Here is a 13,065-nt window from a genome sequence, read left to right as displayed (position 1 = left end):
TTGATTTCTCTCTTGAAGAGTAGACTAATGGTAGGGAATATATCATGTAATAAAGTAAAATAACACCAACAGTGATTATGCTTATCCATGGATACTGGCTGTTATTCTCACTAACGGGGAAATATGGAGGTTTTTTTCATAGTGCAGGGGAGTTGAGCTGTCCTGTGTCTAATTTTCTTGATGGGTATCTTAGAGCTGTTGTGGAGCTTTGTGGTTATTTGTATTTGTGGCTAAAGGGGCTTGTTTCAATTTTCTGTGTGTTTCTTTAATGCAATAGTTTTTCCAAGCAAAGAAGAGTTCTGGGAGATGATTTTAGGACTCCATAAAGAACTGAAGAGCATCTTGGGATACTTCACGACAATTCACTTTTTTTGAAAAACAATCTACAATAAATTTGTCAGAAGCTGCTCTCGTTCATCAGTGGAAGAAACAACTTGACATATTGCATGCTTAGTGTATAATGATGAGAAATTAGAAATAGCTTTATGCAGGAAAATTCCCTTCTTTAGTATACTTCCACTTTGGAAAACTCGAAGCAAACTAGGCAATACAGAATTACCTGGGTGAGGTGCTAGCTGGTCGAGCAATGATAATATACCACAATTCAAGTTCTGTCCCACTTCCTTTAAATGTATGGCTTTCTGTGGCTACAGCAGAATATGCCAGTGTTTTGTAATCTGGTCATCTTGTCTCCAACAGGAGTTGATGTTAGCTGTTTTAGATGAAGGTGGAAAATGCAAATAATATATATACTCGTGCAGTGCTACACGCCTGAAGAAAATAGGATCAAGAATTTGGCAGTCAGCTCTGCCCTCTAAATTCAAGGGCTCAGCATGAAGGCAATTGGGTGGATCAGATATAAGTAAAATTGACCAATTTTTTCATGATTTCAGAATTTTGTAACTGTTGTGATGCCCTGCATTTTCATGAACATCCCTGCCACCTTCAAAATACTAATATAGATTTTCCTGAGAGTGTTACATGTTTCTGGCCTTGCACTTGCAGTCTCTGTTGAAATCCTTGCATATCTCTCATGACTCCCCAGGACAAGACCACTCTTTTTCTAAGGGTCTTGCTTTTGTAAACGTATTGCTCTCTGGTCTTTTGTGATGTACACAGCTTCCCACAGCAGTCATGTTGGGGAACCTGTTCTATATTATTATACTCATTCAGATGTGTTAAGAAAACTGTCTGCGCAACCCACCCAACACACAAAGAGAAAGCAGGGGTGATGACAAAAGGGTTCTTGTAATGCTGCTGTCAAAGGATGATTGTTAGTGTTAACATATGCCTGATCTAATGTTCTTCATCTAAGAACACGGAGGAGCTTTTATAGTTTGTCACTATATTTAGTCATACTAAACTTATTTTTGTTCCCTTTGAAATAATTGGTTATGTGACCCATACAATTTTTTTCCATGCTGTTTTTTTCTCATAACTAAGGGAAGTTTAGATGCATAAAGGTAGTCCTCGTCAGGTCGTTGTCTGGAAGAAACCATATTGTGGAGAACTGCCTCTATTATTTGTGCCTAATTCTTTAGATAAGAATTTGACCCAGAGTTGTTTCTACTGAGGTGCAGCACAGAGATACTCCTTTCCTGGGGCTGCTAAGGGAGGTGAAGTCACCTTTTGGTTTCTTGGACATACTCCCCTCTTCCCCCAGTCAACTAACTTACAACAGTGACCTGTGGGCTGGGTGGAGTGAACTGGAGTTCCTGCATCAATGAGGAGCATGGAGACCCCTGCCATGGTGCCCCTGCCCTGGCACACTCCCAGAGGCTTATTTCCCAGAAAATTGTCAGCCCTCTTATGACCCCTGTATGCTGTGGGAGTGGCACGTGAGAAACAAGGCAGTGATCCTTTACCTTCATTTAAATACCAGTTTAAAAAAGCTATATGTGTTTCCCGTGTTTAAAGTGCTGTTTGGTACTTTTGGGGGAGAGAAGAAAAATTCCCCTGAGCAGATCAAGATATCTGTAGCTCTGTTTTATACTGGTGCTAGTCCAGCCAAGTTTATTTTCATCCATAGCTTTAATGGTGACCCCATCACCTGCCAATATAACAAACACTGAATTAAAAGGAAGCAGCGGCACATGTTGTACAGGACTGCTATGTGAATAACAAGCTTCCCCTATGTGTTTCTGTTAGACCTGTGAACTAGCCATTAAGGCACTTGCATCATGTTCCGAGCTCTCCACTTTCTGTGATATTAATGGAGCCACTTGAAACACAGAGGTTAAAATGATTTCAGTTTTGAAAATGAGCTGACGGGCACAACTTACTGGAACCGTGTAGCCCTGGTCCCAGTCTGAGTTTGAGCATGTGGTGTGCAACTCTGTTATGCCACTGTAAGAGCAATGGATAAGGCATGGCATTGGGAGCCAGGAGACATTGGCTCCATTTGTAGATCTAGTGCTAGCCTGCTGCATAACTTATACTAGAATGCCCCACAGCTCCATTTTCCTATCTATAAAATGGGAACAATACGTTGCTTTGTGAAATGATTTGAGAATCTACAAGAAAACTGTATCAGCTAAATGTTACATGAAAGAGGTATATCTGGAGGCAAATAACAGAATATGCCTTTTTGAGTCATTTTGCTGGAATAGCTTGTGCTCCTGAATATTTATAGATGACTGACTTTTGTTGTTGTTGTTTGCTTTTTAAAAACAAATCTTTTAGCTAACTAAGAGACCTGAATGAAAGAAGCAGTGTTCAGGGAAGCTTATTAATTTGTGACCCTGCCTGCAGAAAAGTGGATCAATAAACTAATAAGACATAAAACTAGTGTTTATAAATGATGGATACAAGCTTGGTCCCGTATTTCTCCTGCTGTTTAAAAGGAAACTTCCCACACTTGTGGCTTAGTTTAGCATCCGGCGTTTTTTGTCAGATAAGAAGCGTTTGTCTACATGAACAACCACCCAGGGCCCTGGAGAAGAACGGCTTTACTGAGCGAGTTCACCTCTCACTTCAACTGTAAAAACATTTAATACACAAAGTGGATACCCTGTTGGGATAAATTGTCGCAGCTCAGCTGAAAGCAAGGAGCTGTAGTTAAGGAACTAGCAGCGATTTTAGAAGTTTACACCATTTTTCTTCTCATCACAAATCTTGTTGCTTTTATTTAACCCGCTCAATCTTTTTACCATAATGAAAAAATACTCTTGTAGGAGCAGATAGCCATTGCTTAGTGCTTTAGACTGAAACTGAAAAGTTACATCCCTTTAAAATGATTGCTACTAAAGCATGTCATGCATGTGACTTTTTTTTAAAAATCAGCCTAGACATGTACAAGCCCTGGGATAAGCAGGTGCAATTCAGTTGATTTTAACAGAAATGCCTCTTAGACCAGGGATGGAGATGGCCTAAGACTACTTTTGCCTTTACCTCCCTTCCTCCTAGTCTACATTTCTGAGTTGCACCAAGCCAGGAGCTTAAAATAAGATAAAGGGCCAAATCTGAATCCATTTATTTATGTGATCAACTTGATTCACACAAGAGGCCCAGTTCTGCTCCCAATGAAGGCAATGGGATGATTCATCTGAAGTTGCGAGTGCACTGCCGTCCGTGTGAAGGTCAGCTCTTGCTCCCTGTTTCAACTTCCTTGCTCCTCTGCCAGCCCAGATCTGCTTAAATAGGGACTTTGCCATTCCCTCACCTGGCCCTGACCTAGAACACATTTCTGGCAAGAGGGGCCATGGCTGGTGTCTCCGGGTATCTCTAAATCCTAGAGATACCCGGAGACACCATCTTTAATGCTTTAAGCATTTAAGGAATGCTTTAATCATTCCTTGGTGTTAGTAACCAGGTAATGCAACTTAGAGGCATCCTGAATTGCATCTCAGAACTGGCCCAAGGATTGGAGAGGTGTTGATAGGTGGCAACAACAACCCTCTTCTCTTCCTAGGATGCATCCAGGTGCAAAAGGGGCTAGTGCTGAGGAACTAACTCAAAGCTGCCAATTTTACAGTGATTTACAGAGGATTTGGTGTCTTTGATTTAAGCAAAGGAACAGAGGGTACCTGTACATAAGGGTGAAGGCTGCCCCAATGCACTGTAACGCAGCATATTAGAGCAGACTTGATTAATCGAGTCTGCTGGAGCGTGGTAATTACTGCACTCCAGCCAGCCTCTGCCTCTCATGTATCAGTGTCCCTGCGCTTCAAAATGGTGGCAGGGTGCTTTAACTAAAGCTCGTTTGACAAGCTTTAGATAAAGCGCTCCAGCTGCCATTTTGAAGCACAGGGATGCTGACATGTGAGGTGTTCGGGGTGCTTTAATTAGAGCAGCTCAAAGGTTCTCTAATTAAAGTGCTGCCCCCCAGAGCATGTGTAAAAGCACTCAGCGTGCTGAAAGGTGCTGCCTGGGCCATCTAGTCCAGTCCCCTGTTTTTGCAAGCAGTTATGTAATAAGTATTTGTCCAAAGTGGTTTACAAGAGCATCCACTCTGGCCTCACATGACGACCCCAAAGCACCTGCCATTGTCCAAATACCTGCCCCGAAGCATTCTACCCCATTTTTCAATTTTGAACTGTGACTCCTAGTGCTCACTGTACCTCTCGTCCTTGTCTGGAGGTGCCTGGCAGGGAGGGAGTGTAGGGAATTGAAGCTGTGGTGGCTGGATGTGCTGGAGACTTGAACTTGGTCAGTATGTATGAACTGTGGCCACTGTGAAAGAGAACCTCATATCCATTGAGCGTTATAATCAGGGTCACATAAAGTAAAGAATTCTTAGCAGTGCCTTTATTCAACATATTTTATTAGGCAAGGAATTCAAAAGGCCCTTATTTGAGAACTTCAAAGCAAAGCATAATACAACTTAAATGATGGCTATCTGAAATTATTTAAAAAAGAAGTGAATAATACATAACGTACAATAAATGCTTAACGTACACCAGTGTAAGACAACATGTGATACCAAGCATAACATTATGAAATAGGATACAGGGAAGAGTATTAATAATAATTATGTACAGTTGAGTTTGGTTATTTGAAAATCTGAGTTGTCTCTAGTGGGCTCAGCATAACACAGCAGCTGTTGCAAAGATGAGACTTTGCTGAAATAAAGACACTAATATTTTGGAGGTCATTGGATGCTGAGGACCTGAGGCAGTTCAATAAATAGTCTAGCCAACTGTGCTATAAACAAGGCATAGTATTCCAGGAAATGGCAAACAAGCTAATGAAATATCTTGAGACTAAAACAAATAAGTTCTTTAAAAGTAAATGAATAGGTTTTCAAACATCTGAAGAAAATATATAACCTATATGCATGTGACTTGCAAGACTTCTGTCTACTGCCCTATTTTTTTATATATGTTTTTAAGAATATGAAAGTGTTGGAAAAATGTCAAATGATAGTGTAAGTTTTCATAGTCTGTGCATGCTGCTTACATGTTGTACTATACAGAAATAATTTACAGCTTGCATTCAGCAACAGACACCATTTGAAGGTCACTTATATTTTTGCTTCTATTAAAAAGCACAGGTCACTTCATTTATGTAGCTTAAAGTGAGGCATTTTGTTTTACAGGCTGCCACCTTGCAGAGAGAATATTTGAAAGCAATTTGCAAATAGCTGATTTCATTCTTCTTTCAGTCGGGATCAACTCCCCTGAAGTCAAAATATTTACACCACTGCGAAGCCTGTCTAAGTAAGAAGAGATTCAGACCCAGTGTTTCTATCCCTAGGCCCAAGGATGCGATGCTTTGTCTACACCTTTCTTCTTGCAGGTAGTTCTTTGTCAGCCCGTTGCTACCCTTACACTGTTTGCCTTCACTTACTTCGCTAAGTTCAAAGTACAGACCAAACCTTAGCTCAAAGTACGTGCTATTTTAGCTCTTCTCTATGTTTTAACCAGTAACCTCTCACCAAAAGATGACTTGCGGTGATTTGCTTTATTAATATAATCAAGAATTCATTGCTTAGTGTAGCAAAATTACAGTGTTACCTTTAATGAGTTGATGCTCGTGTAGAATGTAAATGCCTGATTAGAATGATCCCCTTTCACTGATGAGCTCTCTAGTCCCCACTTTTGCTTAAACCATGGGGTAGGTCTCCTGGCTCTGTTAGCTGACTGGTATTAAAACAATATTTCAGTGTTTCAGGAATACTTTTTGCCTTTACTAATTAAAGACTTTTCCTAGGCTGCTTTAGGGGAAGCAGCATAAACATCAATATAATCCCTCTGAAAAGCAGAAATGTGTATAACAGTGACTACAAGCCACTGCTGTTGTTTCTTTGATGTTCTGATTTCTCTTGGAAATGAACAGTTTTCAGTAGCATTTCTCAAGATACCTCTTTCAGATTATACTGATTTTTGGTTGGTGATGGCATAGAAATAAAACAATAGCAACAGATAAAAGGGAAAGACTGTTACATAAGCCTTTGCAATATAGCATTTATAGTACATTACTTAGCAAATTCATTTTTTGCAGAGACGTTAGACTCTCTGAGCTGCTTCGCAAAGCACTCTGGCTTTACTTCTGTTATCGCCTTGGATAGTAGATCACTCTGTCTTTCTTTTCTGAGAGCCTAACTTTTAAAGACATCAAGTAAAACCTCCCCTCTCTTTTTGCTCTGTCTTTCCTTTAATCACTGGTTGCAATGTAGAGTTGCTAACTCCTACCCCCCACACATATGTATGTATATCTACATCCAATATATTCATACCTTTTCTGTCCCCAGTAAAAAGCCAAATGATTACAGCATGCATCGTCCCACACTCATGCCATAACAGCAACATATTATTTCTTTGAATGTCTTTCTCATCTCCAGACTCCGGAAAGCGTAAATGAGGGGGTCAATTATGGAGTTGCACATAATCAGGACAAGATATGTGTTAAAGTGGGAAGTGTAGCATACACAGTATGGGTTTGTTGGGCAAGAAATAATGAGAATGAGATGAAGGAAGAAAGGTGCCCAGCAAACAATGAAGACCCCAAGTAGGATGGTGATTGTCACAGCTCCCTTCATGCAAGTACGCTGGTGGGGCACCCCATCTACTGGGAGGGCTGCAATCCGTTTAACATGCAGGCGTGCAAACAAGAACATGTGAACATAAAGGGAGGCCATGAGAAGAAGCATGGTGAAGAACATGGTGATGAGACAGACAATAACAGTTTTGCTTTCTGAGTAGACAATGAAGATGATGCCACAGATTATGCAAGCAATCCAAATGACCACAATGAGGATTAAGGCTTTCCTCACAGTCATAATACTGTGGTAACGGAGAGCATAGAAAATAGTAATGTACCTGTCAATAGCTATAACCAACAAGTTGCAAATGGAGGCTACCAAGGAGATACAGATCATTGAGTCAAACACATTGTCCATATGCTGGATAAAGTGGTCATCAATAACCAAATAGCCATTGCTTAGGATTGCAATCATGATAGTTTCCAGGGCATTTGACATGCTCACTAGCATGTCTGCCACTGCCAAGCTGCAGAGGAAAAAGTACATGGGAGAATGTAGATTTCCATTCTTCAGCACTGCGAGGATGACAAGGATGTTTTCCAGCAGGCTGATGATCCCTAAAGTCAAGAAGACTTCTGCTTTAATGAAGACTTGCTCACAGAATCCGTTGCTGCTTCGGTTGTTGAGGAGGATTGAGTCATTGAAGTCCTCAGTGATATTAAGCAGCACAGGCTGAAATGTAAGCGTACAGTGTGTAGTATTCATTATCAACAAGGGGCTTGATTTCACAGGCAGCTCTAGAACTGGTAGAGTTCAAGGTTTGGGTTTGTTTTTGGTTTTTTTTTTTTTTTTAAATCCTTTAAAAATATATCTGCTTATTAGAATGAGACGAGACTTCGCCTTAGTTGCTTAAAAATATAAATATTTATAAGTCTTCATTAAAAATGACTTTTGGGTCAGACATGCAGCTTCTGCTTTTCTTTTTTCTTTCGAGTAAAAATGAGCTGCAAATTTTTCAGTCATCCTTCTGCGCTTTACTGTTTCTAGTTCTCCTATAAATTAAAAGCAAATAGTTTTCCGATCTGTTACCAAGAGCTGGGACCATCGCAGGCTTCCTGGTCGGAAAGCATGTTGCAGCTCAGTGAAATCTCTCTTGCTAGTTCAACCGCACGAAGGGGGGGAAAAAAAAGAATTGAGAGATTTATACATTCATGACAGCAAAACAACTCCTACTTATCTTTTGTGCAGTACAACGGCCATTAGAGAGCAAGCACCTTTTTGACTGACAGCTGCAAACATCAGGTACAGCAGCCCCTGGTTGAGTGCCTTTTTGTCTTGTACAAAACTGTCTGGTGCCCTCTGCAGATCAGAAGGAGAATCTGTTTGCACTGAAAATTAGAACTGTCCAGAAAACAGAGTTTCTGCCTTGTCGGGGAAAGGGGGGAAAAAGATCACTATTTTAGGGAGGGAAGTTCTGGGAAAAAAACAGTTCGATTTTGATCACTTTAACTTATTCTAAATGCAAATATTGGAATATAATGTGTTCTGACTTCTTTCCTTCTGGAACGGGAACCTGACCCATGGTCATTTTGCACATTTCTGTGCTATCAAAGGACTGGGCTGGGAGCTCTGCAATGAAGCACAGCATGCCTGTTCTCTGTTATTCCTTGAAAGCGTGCAAAGTATCTACGCTTAGTGTGGTGTTAGGTGTGTGCCAAATGAACATGCCTGAGAGGGTCAGGTCACTGGGGCATTCCCAGTGCTGCTCTCAGGGTGTAGCATGTGTGCAAAGCAGGTGCGCTCTGCTTTACTACAGCTCACTCTAGTGCGGTTTTTATTTGACTGTGTAGACATGCCTTTTGAGCTGAATTTTCCCCAAGTCAGTAAGTCAGAGTAGGGAATGAGAGGAAGGTTAGAGCATCAGCAGCATGACTAAAGATGCTCCTTTTGGGAAGGGGAAGCTCGGGCCAGAATGAAGGTGCCACTCTGTGATTGTGGAATACTTTGCAGCAGTGGCAGGGCATCCAGATACCACCCCCTGAAGGGACTCCTGACAACTTTAGCGGGGTCAGGGGAATAGAGGGATTGGGATAGTACTGCCAGTACCTAATGCTCCTGGAAGAAGGGCAGCACTTCCTCCAGATCTATCAGACTGTGGCTGCTGCACCTACAGCACTCTGGTGGGAGAGCAGACTTTGTAAGGGAAAATAAGTCAAAGGTGAGATGGATGATATTTGGTAGTTGGTTGGTAGCGGTCTTCTGACAGCTCTCAGCCCATTGTATTTTTCACCTTAATCTGCAGCTTCAAGCAAATGCGTGGACACAGTCACGTTGACAGGGGCAGACTACAAGCTGCAGCAGATCATGCTGTGACTTCACGTGGCTCAGCTGAAGCAGTGTGTAGTCCTGTAGTGATCCAAGGTGAGCAGGCATAGCACTACTCTGCACCCTGGTCAGCTATGGACTTTTTTATGTTTGAGTTGAATTGCACTGGGGAAACTCTGAACGAACTGCAAAAGCCAGAACAAGAGAAAATGCTAGTGTCAACCCCCCCGCCGCAAATTTGATTTTAGTACTGAGAGATTCTGAATTTTTTTACCCATAGAATTTTGTTAAATTGGCATGGCACCATGAAAGACTAATTGCCTTTCTAAAATGTTTTGTAAGGTGTTCAAAACATCTATATGTATCTATGCACCTGTGCATGTGTACATGTGCACACACAAAATCATATATAATCTTTTAAAGGCATGTGACAATGTGGTATGTAGTAAAAGCCTAATTGCCCTGAGTTTGGAGTGATATGCTTGCCTTAAAGGAGGGGAAAAAAACCCTTTAAAAATGATGGGCAAGATTTAGAGAAACTGGCAAAAGGAGGCATAAATGACACCTTTCTGCATCAACATAGCAGTCAGCTGCTGTGGGATGCCCCCCAGGGAGTCAGGGCTATGACTCAATAGATCTCCACTGTGTTGTGCTGAATTTTTGCTAGGGCCGAGGGCAGCTTTAATTTGCTGTTGCGTCTGAGTTGGCATCCTTTTTGCAGAGGTGGCTGAAAGGATATGTTTAATGAGCAAATCCTGTGTCAGTATTGATTTCCCAGTGATCATTGCACATTGTAGTTCCCTCGGCAGAGAAAAGATTCTGGACATTTTCAATGCTTGAATATTGTCTCATGCCAAAAGCCTGTGCCTGAATTATCATTTAGGAGGGATAGCATTATTTTAAACAAAGTTTGCTGGGTAAAACCAAGAGAGGACTCCATACATCTAAAATGAAGCTGGGCCTTTATTAAGAAAGTTATTTACAGAGGTGCTTCACCTGCAGGTAGCATTAAAGACATTGCAAATAGATCTCACGATGCCTTCTCTAAACCTTCCCTGCTGCAACCTGTTCTTTTTCCTTCAAGTTCTGTGCAGATTGTGCAGCTGGCTGCAGCGTGGAGCTGGGGTGGGCAGCATGTGGGTGTGAAGAAGGGTGAGGAGTGAGGGGACCGCCTTAGGACCCCCATGGTTTGCAGCCCCTGCAGGCTGTGGCGCTCAGGCTGCTCATAGCTAACACAGGCTCCTGGTGGGGTGCAGCTCCAGCCAGCACTGCACATTGTGGCAAGGGCCGCAGCCTCTGCCAAGCAGTCTGTATCGTTGGCACTCCCTGCTACATACGCGCAGCCCCTGCACTGGCCGGGCACGGGAGGGAGGCCCTGCATACTGGAGCTGGCTGCTTGCCTAGCTGGGGCTGCATGGCACAGGAGGGAAGCCCTAGGTGTTTTTCTCTGGTGGGGGGGAAGCAGCTGGCTCCAGCACCTGGGGCTTCCCTCCCATGCCTGGCGAGTGGCTGCATGTGAGTGGCAGGGAGCACCAGTGATACAGGCTGCACCCCTTGTTGTGATATGCTGGTTGGAGGTGCGCCCCGTTGGGTGCCTGTGCCCTGAGTGCCCAGCCTGCTGCTGCTGCACCATGGGAAGAGTACAGGAAGTCCCTAGCCCCCCCCCCCCAATCCTTTCACACCCCACAAACCCCCCCACACCCACACTCTGCCCCCACAACCCTCCATATATACACAACCCTCCAACATACCCTATGCCCCCAATCCAAACCCTGCCATACACACATACACCCTCTCATTTAAAAAAAATATTTATCTTTGATTCTATCTCCTACTTCCTTGTGTCTCTGCTTACAAAGTCTTTGTAGTTTTATTGAGTTTTAAAGTTTCTCCAGTCATGTTTCTATTCACTGGTGATCTCATATGGACATAAGCAATTAGGAAGGCTGTCCTTTCACATCATTCTCACTAACTGTGTCCTAATGACTGATTTTGTGGACAGTATTCTAAAATCCCTGAGCACATAATTGTGTATTGTTTTGTAGTTGGTGATCTTACATATAGGTTTTTAAATAATTGTGGGACATCTGCTTAGCGTTCCATTTACAAAAACTATTCATCCAAAATGATAGAATTTCTACTCAATTGAAAGACCAGTTTCACCCAGGACAACAGGTATTTACTGCCATAGGTCCGTAATTTTAGTAAACCAAGACAGTAAGTCCTGAATTTAACTTCCAGAAGTGGGGATTCTTCAGGGCCCAAGTCTGGTGGCTAGCAACTCTTAATCAGCCAATTAAGTTCTGGACTTTCAGCAGCTCGCTAATTAATATATTAGAGATTTTAAACCAGCTTCTCTCAGTCACTTCTCTAAACCAATATTGATTTATTTCAAAGTAGCTGGATTGCAAAACCAAACCAAACCTGTTTTATTTCCTTTCTGTAAACTCACAGTGGGTGCATCCCCATTTGTGCTTTAATGCACCTTAGCTTATTTTAATGTGAATTAAAGTGTCACAAAGAAGTGTTCTTTAGCTAAAGCGCATTAAAATAGGCTAACGCACCTTTTTCTAGCACCTCACAATGGAGATACTAAATTTAATGCACATTACCTGAAGTGCATTAATGAACATGTAGATGCACCCAGTGCACTGTAAGAATGGGATTTTGGCCCTTTTTGGGAGGGACCACAGTTCTTGGCTGTGTGCCCAGAAACAAACAATCATTTTTCTTTTATGTACTTTTTTGTTTTCCATATTTTGTCTTAGTTCATTTCTGAGTTGCCATGAAGGGAAGATCCCTGATGGATAATTAACAGTAAAGTTCATATGAAGGCAAATTAGAACTGGAGATGACTTTCTTAACAGAGCTTCTTTTTTTTTTGAAATGCTGATGAGAACTGAAATGTTCATCAGGATGTGCTGGTTCTATCAAGTTTTGAGGGCAGCCAGGGAGCCAAGCTTTCCTGTGAGTCCAGGTTCTCTTCCTCTCCAGGCAGCTGGCTGCTGGACTCCAAGGGGGCACATGTCCCTGGACTTCCCCCATCCAGTGGTGCAATTGGTATGGGATTTTAAGAGCCACCTAACAGCCTTGGTATAAGTCTTGCTGGGACTTGTGCTCAGGTGTCCAAGGCAGGTTTGACAGTCTTACCGTCATATTTCATAATATTTCATAACTTCTTCAGGGTGAGCAGATTTGGTGCTGCAAATTTGATTAATGCATATCCAGTATCCAGCTCGGTATCCAGTACACTGGGCAGTATCCAGCTCAGCTGACAATGATTTATGCCACTCTGAATTTACCTTCTGCTGAGATAAGTAATTTATTTCCTCATTTTTTGCTGTAAATTATTGAACTCACAAATGCTGAATCAGAAAGCTGAAGCAATCTGAGTACTAGGCCTGTGTGAGTACGCAGCTATTTGATCCAGCTTTGGATCCGGCTGCTTTGGATGCCAGGGATCCAATCCAGAGCTCCGGACTGGGTTCCCACTTTGATCCGGCCAAAGCGGCTCCGAAGCTTCAGAGCTGCCTCGGAGATCCGGCCATAGGGTATAATGGGGAATCAATGAAATATCTATAACTTTGTTGTTTTTTGTCTGATTTGGATGAAAGTTGCAGGGGTGGTAGTTTCAAGAAGACTGGTACAGGGGTTTGGGTGGAACTGTACCCCAAATTCTTGAAAGCAAAACTCCTGTCACGTGTATATGTTATACCACAGTTGGGTGAAAACTGCAGGAGTGGTAGCCTCTGGTGAGGCCACAAAGCCTGCCAAGTTTCAAGAGATTGGTGCAGAGGTTTGGGGGGAACTGCACCTCA

The 13,065-nt window shown here is 42.4% G+C and overlaps 1 protein-coding gene across 1 annotated transcript; it reads right to left on the bottom strand.

The window, feature by feature from the left end:
• Positions 1-6,706: 6,706 nt before the first annotated feature.
• Positions 6,707-7,687, bottom strand: MC3R (melanocortin 3 receptor). Its single transcript, XM_006018184.1, has one exon. It carries the CDS (start codon positions 7,685-7,687, stop codon positions 6,707-6,709), a length of 981 nt encoding a protein of 326 aa, XP_006018246.1.
• Positions 7,688-13,065: the final 5,378 nt, after the last annotated feature.

The sequence above is a fragment of the Alligator sinensis genome, unplaced genomic scaffold (genome assembly GCF_000455745.1).
Source record: "Alligator sinensis unplaced genomic scaffold, ASM45574v1 scaffold115_1, whole genome shotgun sequence".
NCBI lineage: Eukaryota > Metazoa > Chordata > Crocodylia > Alligatoridae > Alligator > Alligator sinensis.
Note: the sequence above shows the minus strand (reverse complement) of the source record. Positions and strands in the feature narration are given on the sequence as shown.